This window comes from Terrapene carolina, unplaced genomic scaffold (genome assembly GCF_002925995.2).
Source record: "Terrapene carolina triunguis isolate 2854851 unplaced genomic scaffold, T_m_triunguis-2.0 Scaffold233, whole genome shotgun sequence".
In the NCBI taxonomy this organism is placed as follows: domain Eukaryota; kingdom Metazoa; phylum Chordata; order Testudines; family Emydidae; genus Terrapene; species Terrapene triunguis.
The window spans coordinates 4,335,640-4,356,762 of NW_020664584.1; the positions used below are offsets into that span (position 1 = coordinate 4,335,640).

At 42.7% G+C, this 21,123-nt stretch overlaps 1 protein-coding gene across 1 annotated transcript in view; it reads left to right on the plus strand.

Annotated features, from left to right (window-relative positions):
• PTPRT (protein tyrosine phosphatase receptor type T) overlaps positions 1-21,123 on the plus strand; it is a 697,808-nt gene that overhangs the window by 633,467 nt on the left and 43,218 nt on the right. The window contains exons 17-19 of the mRNA XM_026656812.2: positions 5,293-5,370; positions 5,574-5,609; positions 18,087-18,274. Of these exons, the coding sequence (XP_026512597.1) occupies positions 5,293-5,370; positions 5,574-5,609; positions 18,087-18,274 (302 nt within the window). The remainder of the gene's footprint in view (positions 1-5,292; positions 5,371-5,573; positions 5,610-18,086; positions 18,275-21,123) is intronic.

Consider the following 21,123-nt stretch of genomic DNA (forward strand, 5'->3'; position numbering starts at 1 on the left):
CAAAACATTGTCTGTCTGAGGTTTGAGAGCTGCAGTCTTTTGTACCCCCTCTCTCATGCCCCCTGAAGACATTTGTTTTCTTTTTTCCTCTTTTGCCTAACACAAAAAGGAGTGGCTACTAATGCTTTATGGTAGGTAGCCACCTAGCTTGTTTAGATAAGCCCTGCCCAACAGTGTATGTTCAAAATGGAAGGTAGAGGATTTGCCAAGGAGGACACAAAAGCTTCCACCCTATAGACTGTGGAGCCAGGCCGGCCCGGGCCCAACCATTTTTTGGCCTGCCACAGCCCAGGTGGAGGCAGGTGATCTGGCAGCAACAGGAAGGAGTGGGACAGGGCAAAGCATTGTTGGGGGATGGCCTCACCTGCACACGGAGGCAACAGCTGACAGGCCAGAGTGAGAAGACAGGCCAGCTCCACAGGACAGGAGCTGCTGCAGGGTAGGTGCAGGACGGGCTTCCTCTCCAACCCCCTTGAGGCAACACCTGACCCCTTCCTGGGGATGGGGCCTCCCAAGCCATGGGGACAGCACCCAACCAACCCCGGGGGCAAGAGCTGGCACCCCGTGTGTCACACCCCTGGGGCAGGACCCAACCTCCCCCATGTGGCCCTCCCACTTTAAATGGCGTGCCTCAGCCCGCTTCACTCACCAATATGTTCCTTCACCTACTGCCCCTGGGAGGAAGAACATTTCTATGCACAGTTCCAGTAATTGAGCATGTAAATGGGTAGTTAGGTTTGCAATTCTCCCATCTGTGCCTGCAAACGTGGGGTTTTGCACATTTGGAAAATGGTGGAGACAGCTGGGCAAGTGCTTCTGCTCTTTTCTCCTCCTACCTTTAGCCCCAACTGTCCGCCTGAACTTTGCTTTTGTCAGTTTAAACCTGGCCCTTAATATTCTTTTGATGATCACAGAGAAAAAAGTCTTGTTAGATTAAATCCATCCCTATGCAACAGCAGGATAGTAACCCACTGGATGTGTCAGATATTAAACTGATACAACACTGTTAGCCAACTGCACCTCCACCCCAGCATCTGTGCTGCCACACTTTTTTGCCATTACATAGAAATCACAGTGGATTGTCACAACATATCCTAATGCATTTTCCTTAGCAGCCCTGGCATTTCACAGCAGCAAAGCATTTACTTGCTTTTTGAATGCAAGTTTGTATTCGAGGTGGTGCCACCTGATTCAGCTGAACATAGCCGTACTCCTCAGCAAAAGGTACATTTGGCGTAACTCATCTTCCATCATTCTGTAGAAATGCATATCTCCCAACACCAAGTCTCAGTGCTCTAGATACAAGTGTTTTTAAAGCTCCCAGATGATACTTATGAAAGTGGTTTCTCCCTTTAAAGTATCAGTTTCATACATGAGCGAGAAAGTGCATTTCCTTAAGTATATATCTTCTTGGGGTGAAACTTAGCCCCGTGCAGAGGGCCAACACAAGCCCTATGCACTGGTTGGTAGCACATGGTCCCAGAGCGAGGAGACAGGTCAGCTCTACAGGGCAGGTGTTGGCCGTCTGAACAGGGCTGAATTTTGCCCTTGGACAGGGATGTTTTATGTGCCCTTGTTATCAAGAATATTTATGTTTCAATGAGGGCTGTCTCCTGTGGACTGGAAGAGGCAGTGCAGGATCTGCTGAAAGAGCAGCAGAAGATGGGCTATTATTAGATTGCGTACTCCTTTTATTGTTGTTGTTCAATCATACAGCCCTTCTGCAGGCGTAACTCCTGTTGAAATTAATGGGAGGCTTAACTAAGTAAGGACTTAGAGAACTGACCTGTTTACTCAGCCCCATAGGAGAGCATTAATAAAACTTCGTTGAAAGAAAAAATACAACAGGCTGGACTGACTGTAGTATTATTCCAGATGTTCCAGGTTTATATTGGAATAATACAGAGGTGATTCAGGCCATCTATCTTCTATTTATTGCCCAAATGTGTAAAGGAAAGTTTTATGCTAATCCCAGGAAAAGGAACTGATTGAGTCTGTTTATATTTGAGACTGCTCCTTAGTATAAAAGATCATCTTGAAAGTGCTATTTTCCCCTGTGAGACACAGCACAAGGTATCAGCTCAGTGCAGGAGTGCTGCTGAAAAGAAGTGACAAGGAAGAACAGACATGGTGGGAGCTAAAATTATCCCCTAGCATCTGTGAAGTGTCCAACAAGGTGCACACTGGGTTATTACTGAGAGGGTATCTCATGTAGTCTGTCAGTCCCATCAATGTGACAGGGCAGGCAGCACATCATCTGAACAATGATATACTAATAATACATCCTTCACAAAGGCACCACTTTTCTGACACCACAAGGAATGTCACAGTATCATAGATAATGCAGGGCTGGTCCAGAGGTGAATGCTACATCACCAGGGCAACCAGGTTGGCCGTGACATCCAGGGACTAGATGGCTAGACAATGAGATATTTGTGTAAAGGCTAACAGTTTGTTAAGGTTTGTTTAACTATTCAAGCATTAATTTAGGGAGCAAAGTGGCATTCAGTTGAATATCCATCACCCACAAGGAGCATTCGAAGAACAAAGTGAGAAGCAATGAGCAGGATAGGGGAGCACAGTGGAACCCTGACTTGCGTTAATGATTTCTGGTGTGGTCATAAAATTATCCTGTCTAATAGCAAGAGCAAGGCCATGAAAGGAGCATATAGGTAAATGCCTCAGAGAATGTTAAGGATTATCTTTCATCCCGGGTCTAGTCAGACATGCTTATTCTCTGCTCACACCTCACTTGTGTTTTTCCTTTGTGAACTTATAAGGAAGCAGATCCAAGGGAACTTGAGACATACTGTCACTCAAAGTAGACTACGACATCAAAATCTAATTCTTATCTGTGCCCATATGCAACTTCTACTTCCAGTTGGGTGCATCCTGCGGCACATAACACAGTGACTTACAGGATAATGGAAATTATTTAAAATAAATAAATAAAGCTGTATATCATGAAAACCATCGTGGAGACAGAGAAGAATACCCAGAGTGAAGGGGTGCTGGCAAGTTTGATTAGGCCACAGTATCAGCTGCCTTTTAATTAATCTAAACATTCTCTGCAAAATCCATGTCATTTTTTGGGACAAGATTTTCAAAGATCTCTAAACTGGATGTGAAATTGACCCCTGTGTAATGATCCAGTACAAGGTCCACACACCACCCTAGAGGGCTTAACAGGATTTACCTGGTGCATATGCTTTGTGCTGGCCCTCTGCATTGGGTTAAAACTCATCTGGATGAGCTTCATGCAATATGTACATATGAGTTGTGCCTGTAAAACCCCTCTGGTTGGATAATTGCGCACACAACTCTCTGGTTATGCAAGCGACTGCTTGACTGATTTGTGCCAATACCCAAATGTTCTGTGCTGATCTTCCATTGAAAAAGAGCTTTGAAAATCTGGCCTTTTGTTGTTTGTTTCTTCCCTCCACACCCAAAAGCATTAACCTCCCCTTCTTACCACTCTGCTCTGTTTCACTGAACATAAATGAAGAAAAGTTTTTGTTAAATTTACTTAAATATTTATTAGGCTTCTATCCATAGATATGTAAGTACCTTATGCTGAACTAATGCAAAGGCAGTGTGATCCAGTGATTTTACATAGGCTCCTGGATCTTAGAAACTTGAGTTCCACTCCCCAGTTTGCTACTAACTTGCTGCGTGATCTTAAGAAAGTCACATAAACTTTCTACACCTCAGTTTCCCTTCTGTAGAAGTGTATGCTTCCCAGTTAACACATGAGGATGAATAGGGGTAGCAAAATACAACAACCAGACAGCAGGGGTAGGAGTCCCAAAAAAGAGGCATGCATCATATCCTAAAGGTAGCTGGTGAAGAACTTCAGGAGACCAATCTGTGAGATAGTTCACTTACCCCCCATTATGTCAGCTGGTATGTTATAAACTGCAGATGTCGATGAACAACACAGCAACAGAAAAGTGTTATATTGAGAAAACTGCAGGTGCTTTCACTGGGTGATGTAATCTGTTTAGTAGGCAATTCTACAAATTCCACTTGAAATTCTCTAGACTAGTGAATACTTATATTCACCCCATGGAAAAATTTTGATGACTGTTTATAAATTTGTCAGTAATGTTTACTCTGGAGATGTAGAAATTGCATCTGAAATTTACTTTGATGCATATTGAATTTTATCTACTTTTATTGTATTATGGAATAGTTATTTCTGTTTAATCTATTGGCATCTTTTTGATGTACTGAGATTTTGTATTCGTTTGTTTCCCATCACAGTGAAAAGGAGGTCATTATTTGTCACTATAGGAATAAATGACAAAGGATTACAAAAAAATGCCCTTAGAAATGATTGGTTGCCATAAATATTCACATTTAAGCTGATCCATGTATAAGCCAGCTCCATAAATTGACTATCTAAAAAGTGAGTGCACCACATGAATGCTGATCCCTGCCCCCTTCCTTGATCTGTTTTGATTAGCAAGGAACTGATCTGTTGATCCTTGCCCAGAGAAACTCGTCCCTTGAGTGGGAGAAGATAGGCGCCACTTGTCGTATCCAGGGACCCCATCCTCCAGCTGCAGCTAACACCATTTGTGTGCTATTAGATCTGTAGCAGGCATGTGTGATACAGTGTGCATGCTTCCTAGGCTTATTAGTCCCAAAAGCACATACTCTGTAAGATGCACACTTAGGGTAGCTGCCTCTTTTGCCACCAAGCCGAGGTGCTACTTTAGGGATCTGATGCTAAACCAGCAGCCCCGAGCTTTCCTGCCCTGTTCTACTCCTGGAGAGAGTTCATCTCTTTCCAAAATGTCTCATGTAAAAGCTACCCACCCCTCCAGTCTTCTACAGAAAGATTGCCTTCAAATTGTGTCTTCCTGTCTTAGTTTATAAGTAATGTATATATCACATTTAGCGAGCAGGCTTATTTTACTATTGGTAGTCCACTCAACTTTGGGTGGCTTGTATTTCTGGGAGTTGTTTTTAGGAATCCATCTCTTTGAACCAAAACCACAAATGTATTTCTTGTGTAACAACAAATACAACTCCTATTAAAAAAATAGAATAGTAGTCTACAGTGTTCCCAAATATTATATGTTACAATAGCAGTACTTCAATGTTTGGGGCCTATAGTATTATAGTAGTGAAATAAAGTTAATATGCATGCTCAGATGAACAATTTATTTAATTTTGATAAGCCCTATGTATTCAATATTGCCATGTTCTTTGAGGAACTTTCTCCCTGTTCTGTCTCTCTAAATATATATGTTTCTAAAGTATTTTCCTTGTGTCTTTCCTACCTAGCATCATCCTCTCCTTGTTCATTTTCTGTCCAAAGCAAAACCCTTCAGAGCAAATCTTTGTTGAATTCCTACTACTCAGGTACTAGTGCCAGATTTTATTTTCTTTTTTTCTTTCTTTTTTTTTTTTTTTTTTACATTTCCCGATATGACATATGGACTGAGTCTTCTGAATGTTGGATACGGCTAACCTTGTTTTCATTTTTTTAATTTGTTTTCCTCGTTGATCTTCTGTTGATTTCCATTGATCCGTGTCGTGTGGGTGACCGGAATTCCATCTCAAAGTATCATCAGACACTGTTCCATCGACTGCGCTGCTAGGTAAGAAGACCGGTATGGTGCACTGTTCTCCAGTGGAGGAAAAACATTTATTGCATCTGAAAATGACTCTAAGGGACACTGTCAAGTGGTTTAGGCTCCAATATTACAACCCTCCTTTGGATTGATCACCACTTTGTTATTGCGGAAGCTGAAGCAACTCTAAGGTTAAGTGTAGTCCTACAACCAAAACAGAAATGTGACTTCTCCTTAGAGCTGCTGTTTGCCATTATGCTGGAATAACGTGATGTGGATGCTTAAATAAAAAGTAGGTCCAAATAATTGTATATTTCAGTTCCATTCAAAATGCACACAAAAATTAAAATTAGTGAAATCTTGGAAAGTGGACAAAATTGATCAGGAAAAAAAATTACACTATCTTCCTTATTAAAAGGAGAATAAAAGACAAAATTTGAGAACCTGGGGGGTGTTAGGTGCCTCTTTTATGTGTAGGGTGTGACATGATGGGCCAAATTTCCATCCATTCTCCAATTTTGGAAACCATTTTGGCTCATGTAAGTGATTGTGTCTACACAGCTGACACACACATGCTTTGTATGTGAAGATCAGATCTGAGATCCCCAGCTCATGTGCATAAATGAGTGTTCGCTTATTCAAAATTGGTTGGAGCCTGCCTCTTTGGATGCAATCAGTTATGAGTGCAACAAGTTCCATGCAGAAATCAGGGGCTGAGCTTGGGGAAGGGAGACTTTCATACTAAGTACATTGAGAACTGTAAAAGCCAGGGAAAAATTTCTCCACTTGTAATACATTGCCCTACTCTGTCTGTCATGCACCAAACTCCCATTGATCAAAACTTGATACCATGGTGCTATACATAAACGTGAAGCAAACCAAGATTAATGTCAATGGGAATTTGGTACAAAACAAGTACTGAATATGCAGTAGAAAGTACAGATCACAGAGGAGAATTTTGCCTATATTAAGAGAGTTTTCACTGAGGTAAAGCCAAGGGAAAATGCATAATGGTAATTTTATTTTATGAAAAGAGACTCTATAGGCCAACGTTTTCAAAACTGGATGTTAGATATTACCTTTCAAATCCCTGTTTCAGCACTTGAATAAAAGTGACCTTGTAAATGTCAGAGTAGTTGAGTGCCATGACTCCTTTTGACTTTAATAGAAATCGTCAGTGCTCAGCACCTCTGAAAATCAAGCCACTTTTATTTAGGTGCCTAAATACCAATCTAAGTAGTCTAGCTTCAGGTATCCAACTCTGAAACTTTCATTCTTTGGAGTTTTAAAAAGAATATGCTGCCCCATCAAATTAACAAAGAGACAGCAGAATGGGCAGAAGAAACTTTTAAGCTGGCTAAAGGAGAAAGAGCTATTCAGAAACTTATTACAGGTGTACCCTTGAATACAACAGTAATAATAGCCTACCAGTTTTGGATCTCCCTTGAGGATGCCTGTGCTTACTGTGTGTGGAATTTGAAAAAGGCAATTCCCCTGCTATGAATCAGAAAACAGATATGTGGAAGATCAGAATCTACCCAGTGGTATTTATCAGACCTGTCATTTTGGATTATCTGCAGTAACTTTTCCCTTCCAGACACAGTAATCTACTGCAGCTGTCTTAAACGTTACCCTGAGCAGGTAGCAGCCCAGTAGTTAGACCAGTAAAAAATTACACGCAAGCACATGAGTGCACTGTATTACACGGTAACAGCAAAGGAACAACGAGAGGCTGGAAGAGACTGTCGCAGTACGTAAATTTATCATGCAATCTGTTACAATACTGACTTTGGGAAGAGAAGGTTCTTTTTCCAGGGGGAGAATGTGTCCATTTCCCAGTAGGGTTGTATTTCTTAGTTTCCCAAAGACAAAATGTTGTCTAAGAGAAATCTAAATGTGGATTCATATCACAGCTGTGCTCCCTACACAACGCACGGTCTATTGCTGCAGTATACTGGGAGGTGCTGACCACCCTCAGCTCTGCACTTCGCATCTGTCAGAACAGAGGCCCCTATTTTGCTGGAGCTGTTTTCACACCTGTATTCTGGGTAGTGAGCACAGTGGTCTTGTTAGGACAGCTAAATCACGTGTGAACTGCACACTTCTTAATTTGAGGCTAAAGGGAAGATTATATATGACTTGATCCAGACTTCCTACAGGAAAAAAAACAAAGGCTTTCAAAATCCCAATGTTTAGAGAAAAGCAATAATAATTATTAAGAATCAAATTGTTCTTGTATTTTATATCTTCAACCCACTTTAAAGCTCTTAACTAACTAATGTTTACAGCCCACCTACGTGGTGGGTATGAATTACCATTTCCATTTTACAGATGGGAAACTGAGGCACAAAGGTTAAAGCCATGATTTTCAGAGATGCTGTGCACCCACAGTTCCAGTTGAAGTTAAGAGCCACAGGTAGTCAACCCTTCTGAAAAGAAGGCCTTTAGCAACTTGCTCAAGGCTGCCTGGTGAGTTGCGGACAAAACCAGAATCACAACCCAGGAGTAGTTCTTCAAGTATGTGTCAGTGTGGTATCCCACAGTATGTGTGTATGTGCCCCAGGCAGATGAGACCAGATATTTTTGAATAGCAGTATCAGGCCCATGCATGCACCCTGTGCTACCTCATGCTCCTCTATGAGGGCACAAAGGGTGGAGTGACCACAACCCTCTCACTGTTCCCTCTTACTGCCCATGGCAGCAAGAAGGAAGCTAGTGAGTATTCAGTCTGCTATATGATTGCTTTGGCTAAATTTCCCAAAAGCTTATTCCACTCCTCTGAGATACCTCAGAATTACCTTCGTTCATTTATTCTTCCTATCCAGGTCTGTTCTGATGTTTGTCAAACTAAAAACTGCTTGCAAACCCCTCTGGATAGCTCCCCCTATACAGGTTGTTAGAATGGTGCACTCAAACCCTACAGACTTCAAGCCTTCTCCATCCTGTGATGAGCTAATTGCACTGAAAGAGAGGCACAGCAAATGCCTATTCTTCTTGGGAGAGTCTCACGTCCCAAGCAGTTGCTTGATCTGCCTCTCCTTCTCTGCAAGAACCTGCAACTTGAGGGATGCGACGCTGTACCTCCATCTTCTGAAGCAGTGTGTGCAAATGGCATTGGAGCCAGGAGATTTGACCTCAAAGATGTGTCTAACAATCAAGCCCACACATTGCAGCGTTCCATCTAGCAGGCGGATGACTCTGAAGACTTCTGTAGAGCAAGTGGCACAGAAGCCATCAACACCCTCAAATTTGACATCTCACACGTTGGACCCAGTAGGCTGAAAAGGGCAGCCCTGCTCCTTATAAATGAGTCATCCTAGACCCAGCAAGAACCTCGTGGCAAATGCCAGACACTATTCCAGCAATAGCTACATGTGCCAAAACCTGGTACCAGGAAACACTTCCAGTTTTGATTACTTTGACTCCCAACCCGACCCTGACTCCTCCTTGACTGCTCAGGAGAAGTCAAGACCCACCAAAAACATGCTGAAGGACAAAGATCCCAAATGCTATGATCCGTCTGGAAGAAAGGCATACTCATCAGCCTCGCTCCAATTGAGAGTGGCCAGCTGTCAGGCATTGCTGGCCAAATATGACTTTTTGACATAGGATAGGGTGACATCCTTCTTGGCCAAACACCTTCACAAAAACAGAGGAGCTGAAACACATTATAAAAGAAGACCAGCTCATAGCCATCTACAGGCAGTGATGGAGGCCTCTGACACCGAGGCCAAGTCTGTGACCACTGTAGTGGCCATTTGTAGAGTGTCATGTCTCCAAGCTCCAGGTATCCCTCCTAAAGTATGAGCCAGGATTGAAGACTTGCCCTTCGAGGGGTCAGAGCACTTCAGTGAATGGACTGGTAGGGCCCTACACGCATGGAAATATTCCAAAGCAGCCCAGTGCTTTCTGGGGATCTACTGTCCTCCACCCTATCGAAGGGCATACCACCCTCAGACATTGCATCATGAGAGACCGCACACCACAGGGTACCATGGGCAAATGGAGGTACCTGGCCAGGAAATGCCCTGGGTAAAACAAAAGGCATCGATCCTCCTCCACCTTCTGGGATGACCCATCAGCAAATTTGATGGGATGGCGGACAGCTGTATAGAAACCTTGGGAAGCTGCCTCATGCCATACCACCGGGCATTGTCTGTTATAACATCAGACAGATGGCTTCCCACTGAATGTAATGAAAGGGTTACCCTTCTCAGTCTCTTCCCCAACAATGACACTGGTCACAGACACATCAGGGGCAGGGTGGAGCCACTTGCAAATGCAAAGTTTGTGATCTCAGGACAATCTATAATTACATATGAACATCTCGGTACTGAGAGCCACTAGACTGGCTTGCATGGCATTCCTACCCATCTTTCAAAATGCCACAATGCAGATCCTGATGGTCAGCATGTCAGCAAAGCACTATATAGACAAGCAGGGAAGCACTCAATCATTTCCTCTCTACCTGGAGGCAATCGATTTCTGGGAATGGCGCCATCAGCATTGAGTCATTCCACTAACTCTGCACCTACCAGCGGTCAGCAATTACCCGATAGACTTCCTAAATAGGAATGTGATAGCCAGCCGCAAGTGGTCACTATGGAAATCCATTCTAGAACCGATATTCTGCTGGTGGGGAACTCCCACCGTAGACCTTTTCGCCAGGCTGGACAATGCCAGTGCAAGGACTTCTGTTCCAGGGAAGGTGTGAGCCTCAGCTCCCGTCTGGACACCTTTGTGCTTTGTTGGTCTTGAGGACTACTCTGTGCCTTCTAAGCAATCCCCCTGATCCCCAGGATCATATCCAATATCAGACAGAACAAAGCTGTAGTCATTACGATAGCAGAGGCAATTTTGGCTGTTGGATCTCCTACAGGTATCCAGCCAGCTCTCCATATGCCTTCCCACCTATCCAGACATGATCTCACAAAACCAGGGTCAAATATTGCACCAGGACCCTCAGTTGTTACATCTGACAGCCTGGATATTTACTATGAGCAAGCCCAACAGAGATTGACCCCTACAAGTCTATCAGATCCTTCTATAGCATTGGAAACCCTCCACCAGGAAGATTTACTCCTTGAAGTGGGGGAAAAAATCCATTTGGACAATGCAAAACATTGTGAACCCAGTTGAGATCCCAATACCAAAAATTCTGGATTACATGCTGCTCCTGAAGCATCAGGGTTAGCCTTAAGGTCCATCTGGCAGTAATATCCACATGCCATGCTCCAATGTGGTCACATATGGCCTTTTTACACCTCGCAGTATCAAGATTATTCAAGGGCCTTCTCTGTACTTCCCCATCAGCCAGAGACCCTAGTCCCATATGGGACCTTAATGTGGTTCTCCTGTTGCTTAAGGAGCCTTCTTTGAAAGCATTGGTGGAATGCTTGTGTTATAATCTCATCATCAAGATGGTCTTTCCCGTAGCCATCATGAAGAGTCAAGAGAACTACAAGCTCACATGGTTGGACCATCATATACATCCTTCCACAGGGACAAAGTGGTGAATTAACAACACCCTAAATTCATCCCTAAAGTGGTCCCAGAATTCCACCTGAACTAGTCTGTCACCTTAGTAATCTTCTTTCTGAAGCCCCATATGTTGCCAAAAGAAACAAAATTTTGTACTATGGCTGTTGTCCAGGACCCTGGTTTATTACATCAACAGGACCAAACCTTTCAGATTTTCTCCCTACCTCTTCATGGCCATTTCTGACATCAAAGGTCCAATCTGTCTCATCCCAGAGAATCTCAGTGGATTACACAATTCATTTCCACTTGCTATAAATTGACTAGCAAACCTGTACCCCCAAATATGAAAGCACACTCCAGTAGGGTTCAGGAAACATCTTTGGACTGCTTCAGATGTATACCTATCTCTGAGATTAGTAAGGCAGCCACATGGAGCAATCCACTGAGCTTTGTGAAACTGTGCACTTGACATGGATGCCAAGTTTGGAAGAGCAGTACTTCAATCTCCATTTGACAGATATAGCTGAATCTCCTCACTCCCACCTTCTGGGGACGATAGTGTTTGCCAGTCACCTAGAGTGGGATCCATACTTAAAGTATGGTTACTTATCCTTCAGTAATCTTGGTTCTTTGAGAAGTTATAGTCAGTGAGGATCCCACAACCTGCCTTGCATCCCTGCTGTTTGGGCTTTGAGTTGCAAGGGAACTGAAGGAGTGTCATGGCAGTCCTGCCCTTCATGCCCTTGTCTGGGAGCTTAAAGAGGACAGGGCACATGTACGGCCCTAATGGACACTGTTACTCAAAAGAGGTTTTTAAGGTCAGGCTTGACAAAGCCCTGGCTGGGATAACTTAGTTGGGGATTGGTCCTGCTTTGAGCAGGGGGTTGGACTAGATGACCTCCTGAGGTCCCTTCCAACCCTGATATTCTATGATTCTATGGGGAAAAAAATTCCGTAGAGCATGCATACCTGGAGTGAGATGCACACTGATGACACCATCTCAAAGAACTACACTTACTTTACGGTAAGTAACTGTATTGTCCTGACTTCCCAATCCCATTCTCCAGACACTGGACAAAGCTGCATCTGCAAAATAGTTTGATGGTAAAACGGGTTTATGTAAAAATATGGGAGAAAGAGCATCAGCCACCCCAGAAACCAATATCCATCACACGGTGCTACCTGCAGCTTGGCATATTTGTTCCCATCTGTTACGCCTTCTGCTAATAAATGTGCAGTGTTTGTAATACTAGATGACTCACCAGACTCAGTTGTGACATGATTTGTTAATAGAAAGACACGGGGGATGGGTTTTTTTGGCTTCCATCCCACCCTTTGCTTGATTAATACTTTTATAATGCATTTCTTTAGCTGCTTATCTTTCTGGTATGAAACATCCCTGGATTCAGGCTCTATGCTTGCAAGTGTCTGTGCTGGGAAATTTAATACTTCGCTGAAAGCAAGAGAGGCAGGAGAGGCCTGTGTCCTGGCTGTTTCGTTATGGCCCAGCTTGGACCACGAAGGTGCAGCCCTGATCAGGGCTGGTTTAGAACTGTATTGCGTCAGGGGCTATTTTGGGAGGCATTGTGCATTGCTGCTATCTCCCAGCATTCCCCAATGAATGGAGGTGGAGGGGACTCTTCGAAGGGTGCAGCATGTTGTTCCCGTTGCACCTAGCTAGCTGCCATTCCTAGTGTGTAGAATGAACATTGGCCATGGCTCCAATTCCCCCCGCTCTTGTCCCCACTGCACCCACCCGAGAGGGTGCCAGCCCGAAGCAACCGCAGCCCTCAGGGGAGCACAGGAACTTTAACTCTGCCTGGTCCCTGCATATGGGGAACAAGACAGTGAAAGGTTCCCTGCACCTTCCTTTCCTCCATGCACTTACGCAGAAACCACACACAATCTGGCCTGTATTTAAACACGTGGAGAAATTTGCCCTAGATTTATCCATTTCTTGGTTGGTGCTGTGCAATTACACACATGCCCTGGGTTTATCTACAGTATATCTCTGAGCAGCTTAAAGGTGAAGATTATGATATTGTTTCATTAGTGAGCTGCATCATCATTGACTTCTTAATCTGAAGGATGGGTTATTTTTTATATTTTTAAGCAGTTAGAGGTTTAAAAATTGGTGGCTCACATACTCTTTGTGGCCTCCCACGGCATGCCAGCCCCGTGGGTGCTGCCTGTGCAGCAGCCCAATTTACTAAATGTCACTTGCAGTGGAATAAGCAGCTATGAAATAACCTGCGTTAGGAGGTTGAAGGTTGTTGCTTGATGAGTCTCTCTGATGACATTCCTGTGAGACCGACCGACTACATGGCCACATGCAGTCAGTGCAGAAGACTTCCTGCTTCAGAGGCATTCCAAGGCAGGGACAAAGTTTTCCTTGGAAATATCAGACAGTTGGGTATGGGGAGATGCAGGTGTGTATGGTATTCTGAGGTTCTCAGTGCAATCTACTAACTAGCTGAACTAATGAATTAAACTGCTTAACACCCTAAGCTAGGTGTGCTTTACCTCGTTTTACACATGAGACACAGAAATACTGACCTGGTCAGGGCCACGCAGTTAATCAGTGGCAGACCTGGGGCTTGAACTGAAGAGTCCCAGGTCCAAGTCCACTGTAGCAGTGCATTCTCCCTCCTTATTTAAGCACATATCCCATTTGTTAGTGAAGCTGGGAAAGGAAATGCACAAAAACTTCTGTCAAGGTTAGTATATGCAATATTAAATGTTTGCCAGAATGTGGCAGTGGTGTTTTTAAGACCAAGGGGAATTGATTTTCTCCAGCCTTGTTTTTTATCCATCATGAGCCAGCATGGCTAACACATCAGCTGCTGCTCATTGTCTTTCCCACAAAAGAAAGATGAATGAAGGATGCACTCTCCAGACTGCCTCTAACATGGCTAGGAAATCAAACCATGCTTCCAGTTGGCTCATCTCTAATTAACGTGCCCAGTTTGGCTAAATCAATATCATTAGTCAAATGATAATTTTTACTCATGTTTGTCATAGCACCATGCATATAGTGCATCACCTTCGAGTTGGGTATTTGTCATATAATAAACCCTATGCACATAAAAAAGTGAGCTAATTTTACTACGTGCCACCGTATCACTAGCATAATGGAGAGAGATATTAGCCATGCCACACCAGTCCTTAAGAGATGTCAAGTAATTGAGAACCCTAACTCTAGTAGACAGCAATTGGATATGTGTGTAATTAAATCCATCACAAACCCCACTCAAAATATAATTTATTTTGTGCAAAGGAAGTCATATCGCGTTACCCACTTGCCAACATTAAGAGAAAAAAATATAAATAGAGATGATTACATTTATGTAGCCTATCATTTCAGAAGCAGAAAGAGCTGGTGGATATTAAAGGAAAAGATTCTAAACAAACTTCTCTGTGTATTCAGGACACACATTAGTGCAGTAGGGCTGGAGTCATTTGAAGCTTAATTAGGTTTTCTTGTCTGCAGACACCCTCAGTGTGTATGTTCTTCCTCTGTGTTATCTCACAGTAACAAAACTAAGTTTGTGAACCAAGATAACATTAAAAAAGGAAGAATCTGAGGTTTCTATGCTATAAACTGTTCTGGGTGGACAGGGCTTCTGCCTGTAGCCCTACTGGAATACTTGTTCAGGGATTTGCTCATGCTGAGCAGTGTGTAGGATTGGGGAGCTAATTTTTCAGGTGCTTCCTATAATGTACATGGCATCTGCCAGAGAATTTACCAGCTGTCATGAGGATGTATTTTATTTGTTTAGTTATATAGCAACAAAAGTATTCTACAGTAAGTATTTTAGTATCAATCAGGCAATAATTTCCTGCCTTTGGGATTATTCATCAGACACTGGAAGATACTTCTATCTTGTGTTTCATTGGTAGAGGGATTTTCATCACATAATATCTTGTTGCAATAACTTTAGTTTGAACCACATAGAGCTGGAACTCACTGACACTCCAGCTCACATAGGCAAGTTATACTCTGTTACTCCCCAAATGAGAGTGTCAAAGTGAATTCATAAACATCTTCCCCCAAATTCTCCTTTATGTTGATCTATTGCTCTTGTGGAGAGTCACATAAAGCACTAGTAAGTGACTCATACTGGATTCTGAGCTTGTGAGGTGCTGAACACCCTACAGTCCCATTGATTTCTGTGGGAGTTCAGAGCAAACTGTCTTAGGGGCATGGTGACAAATTGCTATAGCCCATGTTAAGTGTAACAATGACAATCAGAAGTGTGAATTTGCAGAGCGAATATTATTTTTGTTGCTTTTTTCTTGTAATTACAGTGCCCTTAGCAATGCAGTACGTTTTATTTCTACAACCTGCAGGAAAAGGAAAGCCTGTCTAAAATGTGCTTCAAAGACCCTTTTGGTTGATTGCCCTAGTTGGAGATGAGACTTTGCTTGCTACCTCTCCTCCATTCCAGGGCATATTGAATTGTTCATAAAATTGCTGCAAACAGCACCTCTTGAGAGATGGTGTAGTGCCTTGCTTGAGTGCTTCATTAACCATGGTTAGGCTCAGACTCAAGGGGTGATTAGACAGAGAGGGAACAATATGTTTCATAAGGCATTATTAGCAGAACATCTGAACTTTCGACTCACCTCATACACAGCAATTCGTGTACGTGAAGAGGATTCAAGTTCTTTTTTTTTTTTCCTGCTTGGTACAAAACAAAATGTCTGTGGATGCAGCCATGGACCATTCTAAGTTCACACAAATGACCAGGTCAGCTTCTCCTCCCAGTGGTGGACATGGAATCCACTCAGAGTACTGCAGGCACAGAAAATCCAAGTTAGGCCGACTTCACCCAGTTAGTTCCCACAGCTTGTTCTGAGTGAGCATGGAAAGCTCATCATTGCCTGATGCTAGGAGTATATCGAAGTGTGCTAGGGAACTTCCTGTGTCCAGTAGCAGGGTCCACATGGCTAATTAGTGCATGGCGCTCTGGTATGCTGTAGATTTACACCCCTACTTGTTGCTCACTAACTCTCCAGCTAGACAAGCCCGTAGGAAATGCATTTCAGTTGAGACAAACACACAAAAACCTTGTAATGTAGTTGTCTACATCACAGAAACCTCTAGTTTAAGATTTCAGCACATGGTGGTCCAGTGTGGAGGACGTGATTTAAAAGAGAAGTGGGTAAAAATTATTAATAGAACTGCACATTAGTTTTAAGGCTGCCTCTCACAGAGGGACATCATAATGTTTTCTAATTGGGGCTGATAAAAATGTAGCATTACTTGTAGGCTCCTCAGAGAAGCCAGTTGTGAAATTGGGTTTGTATTAAACCTAATAATGGAAAATTAAGTATAGTATGTCTGTTGGAAATGGCCTGTCATAAAAATAGTCTCCTCTCCATTATGGGAGGTTAATAGGGAATAGGTAAGGAAAGATGCATTGGGGAAACGAAGCCAACTAGGAGAATTAATAAGCCTTGAAATTCCCTCTGTTCAGAATTCTCACACTGTAATTAGTAACAGTATTAGAATTATTATACAAATGCTTAGATGTTACTCTTCCTTAAATTCCACATTTATTGATGTTATATGTGTTGGTGGTTTTGCTAAAGCCAAATACATATTTATTTTTGTGTGTCGCATGCATGTTGCTTTATTGAAGCCTGGATTTTGAAAAATATCTTAACACCAGTGACTTGGTGTAAGAGATGCTGATCACCTGTAACTCCAGTAGATTTCAGAATGAGTGGAAGGTGGTCAACATCTCTGATAATTGGATAAGTTAAAACTCTGTAGTGTTTTCTGCAAGAGGAGGAGTGTTCACCCTGCTGCGATAGCCAAAATTCAGCTTGAGCAGTTATAGTCCATCTCCCTAAAATTACCCTCAAGTTTCAGCTGGATTAGTTTGTTCTCTTTGCCCCTCCTAAAAGACTGTAGTAGTGCTGCTGACAAGGAATAGCTTCTAGTTTCTATCCCTTTCCAATAGTGAGCAAGTAATCCCTTTGTATACAATCTCCAGTCACTTTGGATCATTCTGGATAGAAGAAGCTATATATTGGATATGTGAATGTGGTGATAGTGGTTAGAACGATTAGTAACTAATGCAACTGACTAAGAGCCCTAGGAGATCCCTAACGAAGTGCCAAGACAAAGACTCACTTGATCAAATGCTTGAATTAAGTTGGCTCATTTGGAAAGAAACAAGAACTAGCAACTAGATGTTGCATCTAAGCAGAGCTTCTGTAGTTAAATAGAAGAATCCTGGTTGATGATCATGTGGTGCTAGAAGTGCTTTCTATTCTATTGTCGATTAGGAGTATTGTGCCATACAGTTAGGGTTCTGCCTGAATATATGAAGCTACAGTCTTCATTCACCTAGTGCTGGAGATGTTTTTCTAAATCCATTTCTTTTGAAAAGGTACATTTTTTCTGATAAATTTACATTTCTGAAATATAAGTGCAAGTTAGCCATATTTCTGTGCAGTTTTGTTGTTCTTTCAGATGACATTACATTTCTTAAACTGAAATATATATGTTAGGCCTAAACTTTACTTCAAAGGTGACTAACAATTTTGGGTTTCCAAATTTCTGGGTGCCCAACTTGAGATGCTGAGCACTCACTCTCTGAAAATCAGTCCTATCTATGGTTGAGCACCCAAAAATCACTAGTCACTTGTGCAGGGCAGTCATGCTTTTTGAACAGAAGTATATCATTCCAGTGGAGTTGCCATGCAGATTTCATGATTGTAACATGCATTATTTCTTGAGATATGCCATTTACTTCTGTCACTGTTGTGCCTGTTTGGCTATCCACACCTGTTCCTGTCTCCTTCTGATTGCCTCACTGACTGATTACACTACAAATATTTGAGCATGCCTTAGTCTTTCTGGATGGTTTGGGCATGTGTGGTTTTGCACTTGCTTCTCCTCTTTATTTTACCTGCATAGACCTATGGGGGGGGGGGGGCAAACAGCACAGGAATGAAACCGGAAATAATGGATAGGTAAAAGCTTGTTTTGTCTCCCTGTCTTTAAAACAGAGAGCAGCCACGGGGAGATGACCCAGCCAACTCTGACCATCCAGACCCATCCGTACAGGAGCTGTGAGCCAGTGGAAATGTCCTACCCCAGGGGGCAGTTCCAACCAGCCATCCGAGTGGCCGACTTGCTACAGCACATCACCCAGATGAAACGAGGACAAGGCTATGGATTTAAAGAGGAGTATGAGGTGAGAGGAACATTTGTTCACATAAGTAAATAGATAAGTGGCAGCAACTCTCAAGTCAGGATGGAGGCTCAGGAGTAGAGAATGATCGTTTTAAGAGGCTTTTTTATTAATTGAATTAACTGTAATCATGTCCCCCTTTTTGTGTTTCTGTGGCTAGGATTATAACCATATTCCTTTACCTTCTGTAGTGGCTCCAAGCCCACTTCTCCTGTAGTGACAGTGATTATTGGGGGCTATCTGCTTCATAGGTCCACGTAACAGGATTATAGCATTGTAAGAGGAGATGGAGAACATTTACAAGACCATTGGATCCATTCCTTTGCGAGTGTGGATTATAATTTAGAGTCCAAGGCTACCCTTTCCCCAAAAGAGTGGGTATAGCAGAGATTGAACAGGTGAAACAGTGAAAGAATCAGAGCTCCCTTCTCCCGTTATCATTGGTGTAGTATAACTAAAGTAATGCAAGCCAAGTCTGGATAAGCAAGCAAGCTTTTTCTTTTGATTCCTACTCCGTTGCAGTCCCAAATGCTTTGTAGCAATTGATCAAATTAAAGCATAAATTCATGAGCTGCATGTGGAACAGTAAACTCAAAGCAAGAGATACCCTTAAAGAATTATTGGCTTTTCCATTGTGCTAGAACCTCTGGCTCAGAAGTGAGAGATAAGAAGCTAGTTATTAAAAAGAGGGCACAAAAACCAACAGGGTGGTGAGAATTAGAGAACATCAGAGAAAAAGATGGTAGAAAGAAAGATAACAAGAGACCAAGGAGGATATGAAAGAGAACTATGCAGCACCTGTATGGAGAGGGGTAGGAATGAGGAAGAGAAGGAACCAGCACAATCAGTCAGTGAAATTCAGCTCTGGCAAGCTGTAATGGTAATGAGTGAAATAAGCTTTGTGGGGTGGCCATAAGGTGATATGTTGCAGCTTCTTTAAAATGATTCATAAATAACAGCAGCTGTGAGAAATGTGCAACTTAATGAAAGCAGTTTATTTTTAAATACTGTGAGTAAGAGAGCAATGGGCATGTAGCACTTGTGCTGGCTTATATTGTTATAAAAAGAGTATGGGAATTACCTTTCTGGGCAAGCCGAATAGCTCTGTTTTGATCTGACGACATTATAGACTCATAAGGGTGAATGTTTCTAGTTACTATAGGATGGCAGAGAGCAGATAGGGCCCAATAACTAGCATCTCCACTATCCTGCATGCTAGGTTGACAATTAATTGATGGGCTTTGCGTAATATTGAAACAATGGGGTCTATTCTCTTATAGGTCCAAAGGGGATTTACTCAAGTAAACCCTTGCCCCCATGAACAGTAATCAACTTTGCACGTCACTCTCTTGCAGATGCTCCAAAGATTTAGGTTTTGATGCTAAAAGAGAAAATAAACAGTTTCTAGAGTGCACGTGGCTCTTGGCACCGGCGTTGGTAATTCTCAAAATAACCCATTAGCACAGGGATCGGCAACCTTTAGCACACGGGCCGGTTTGTTTACCTGCCGCGTCCGCAGGTTCGGCTGATTGCGGCTCCCACTGGCCGCGGTTCGCCGCTCCAGGCCAATGGGGGCTGCGGGAAACGGCACGGACCGAGGGATGTACTGGCCGCCACCTCCAGCCGCCCCCATTGGCCTGGAGTGGTGAACCGAGGCCAGTGGAAGCTGCAATCGGCCGAACCTGTGGATGTGGCCGGTAAACAAACCAGCCCAGCCCGCCAGTGTGCTTACCCTGGTGTGAGCCGCATGCCAAAGGTTGCTGATCCCTGCATTAGCATAAAAAACATCAATGCAACTCCAGCTCCACGAGATAGGCCTCTCCCCAGAAAGTGCTAGCCATGTGTATATATAATGATAACGATATACTGTAGATTTACATAACCCATTTCACTCCAAGAGATACCACTAGGTATTCTGCAGGTTCACAAATCACATGCAAAATCCTGCCCTTTATTAAGGGGCACAACTGTTCTGAAGTCATCTAGATTTGCTTGATCGGTTAGAGAGAAGAATTTGGCTTTCAGTACACAGTATGTAGGGAATGCTTCACCCGCTGCCAAAATGCAGCCGCAATCACCAACAACAACACTACAAAGTTAGGGAGGGTGACCATATCCTGTTGAAACTACTAAGGGTAATTTCAAATTGACAGAATATATTGTCCCAAATTGGAATCTGGCTGAACAGAAGGCTAACAACTTTATTTTGCAAAAAGCACTCCAAGATCTTTAATCACAAATGGGCTAGACCTCTGTTTTATTTATATTGTGTTTTTATACATTATATAGTTTAGTACCTGTGCCACCTACAAATACATTTGTCCTTTAAAGAGCTGATTTTCTACCTTACTTTGCCAGCAGGTCTCATAAATTACAATCTATTTAGTGATGTGATATAAAATAATTTTACTCTTATGAAACATCTATTTGAGCCAGGATCATCCCTCATCCATGGCAGTCTCTTATCTCTGCAAATTTTCTCCCTGTGCTACTGCTGGGAAAATGAATCACAGATTTATTTTAAAAGTACCTCTCTCCCCCATAAGTTTGTAATAATGGCAAAGTTTTAAGCCAAGTGCGCATGCTAAAACGTACATGCCTGTTAGGTGTGCAGAACTCTGCATTGGTGTGTACAAAGCAGGATCTGTGTGTGCATTTTGTGTTGTGTGAGCACTCGGTTTACACTTTGAATGCAGGGATTTGTCAGCAAACAAGGAGCAGGTGCATTTTTTTGCGCATCTGATATACCTATGGTTCAGTGTTTGACCTGGCCCTTCACAAGTGCTGTTGTTATTTAATAAATTTATATTTATATATATATATATATATATATATATATATATATATATATA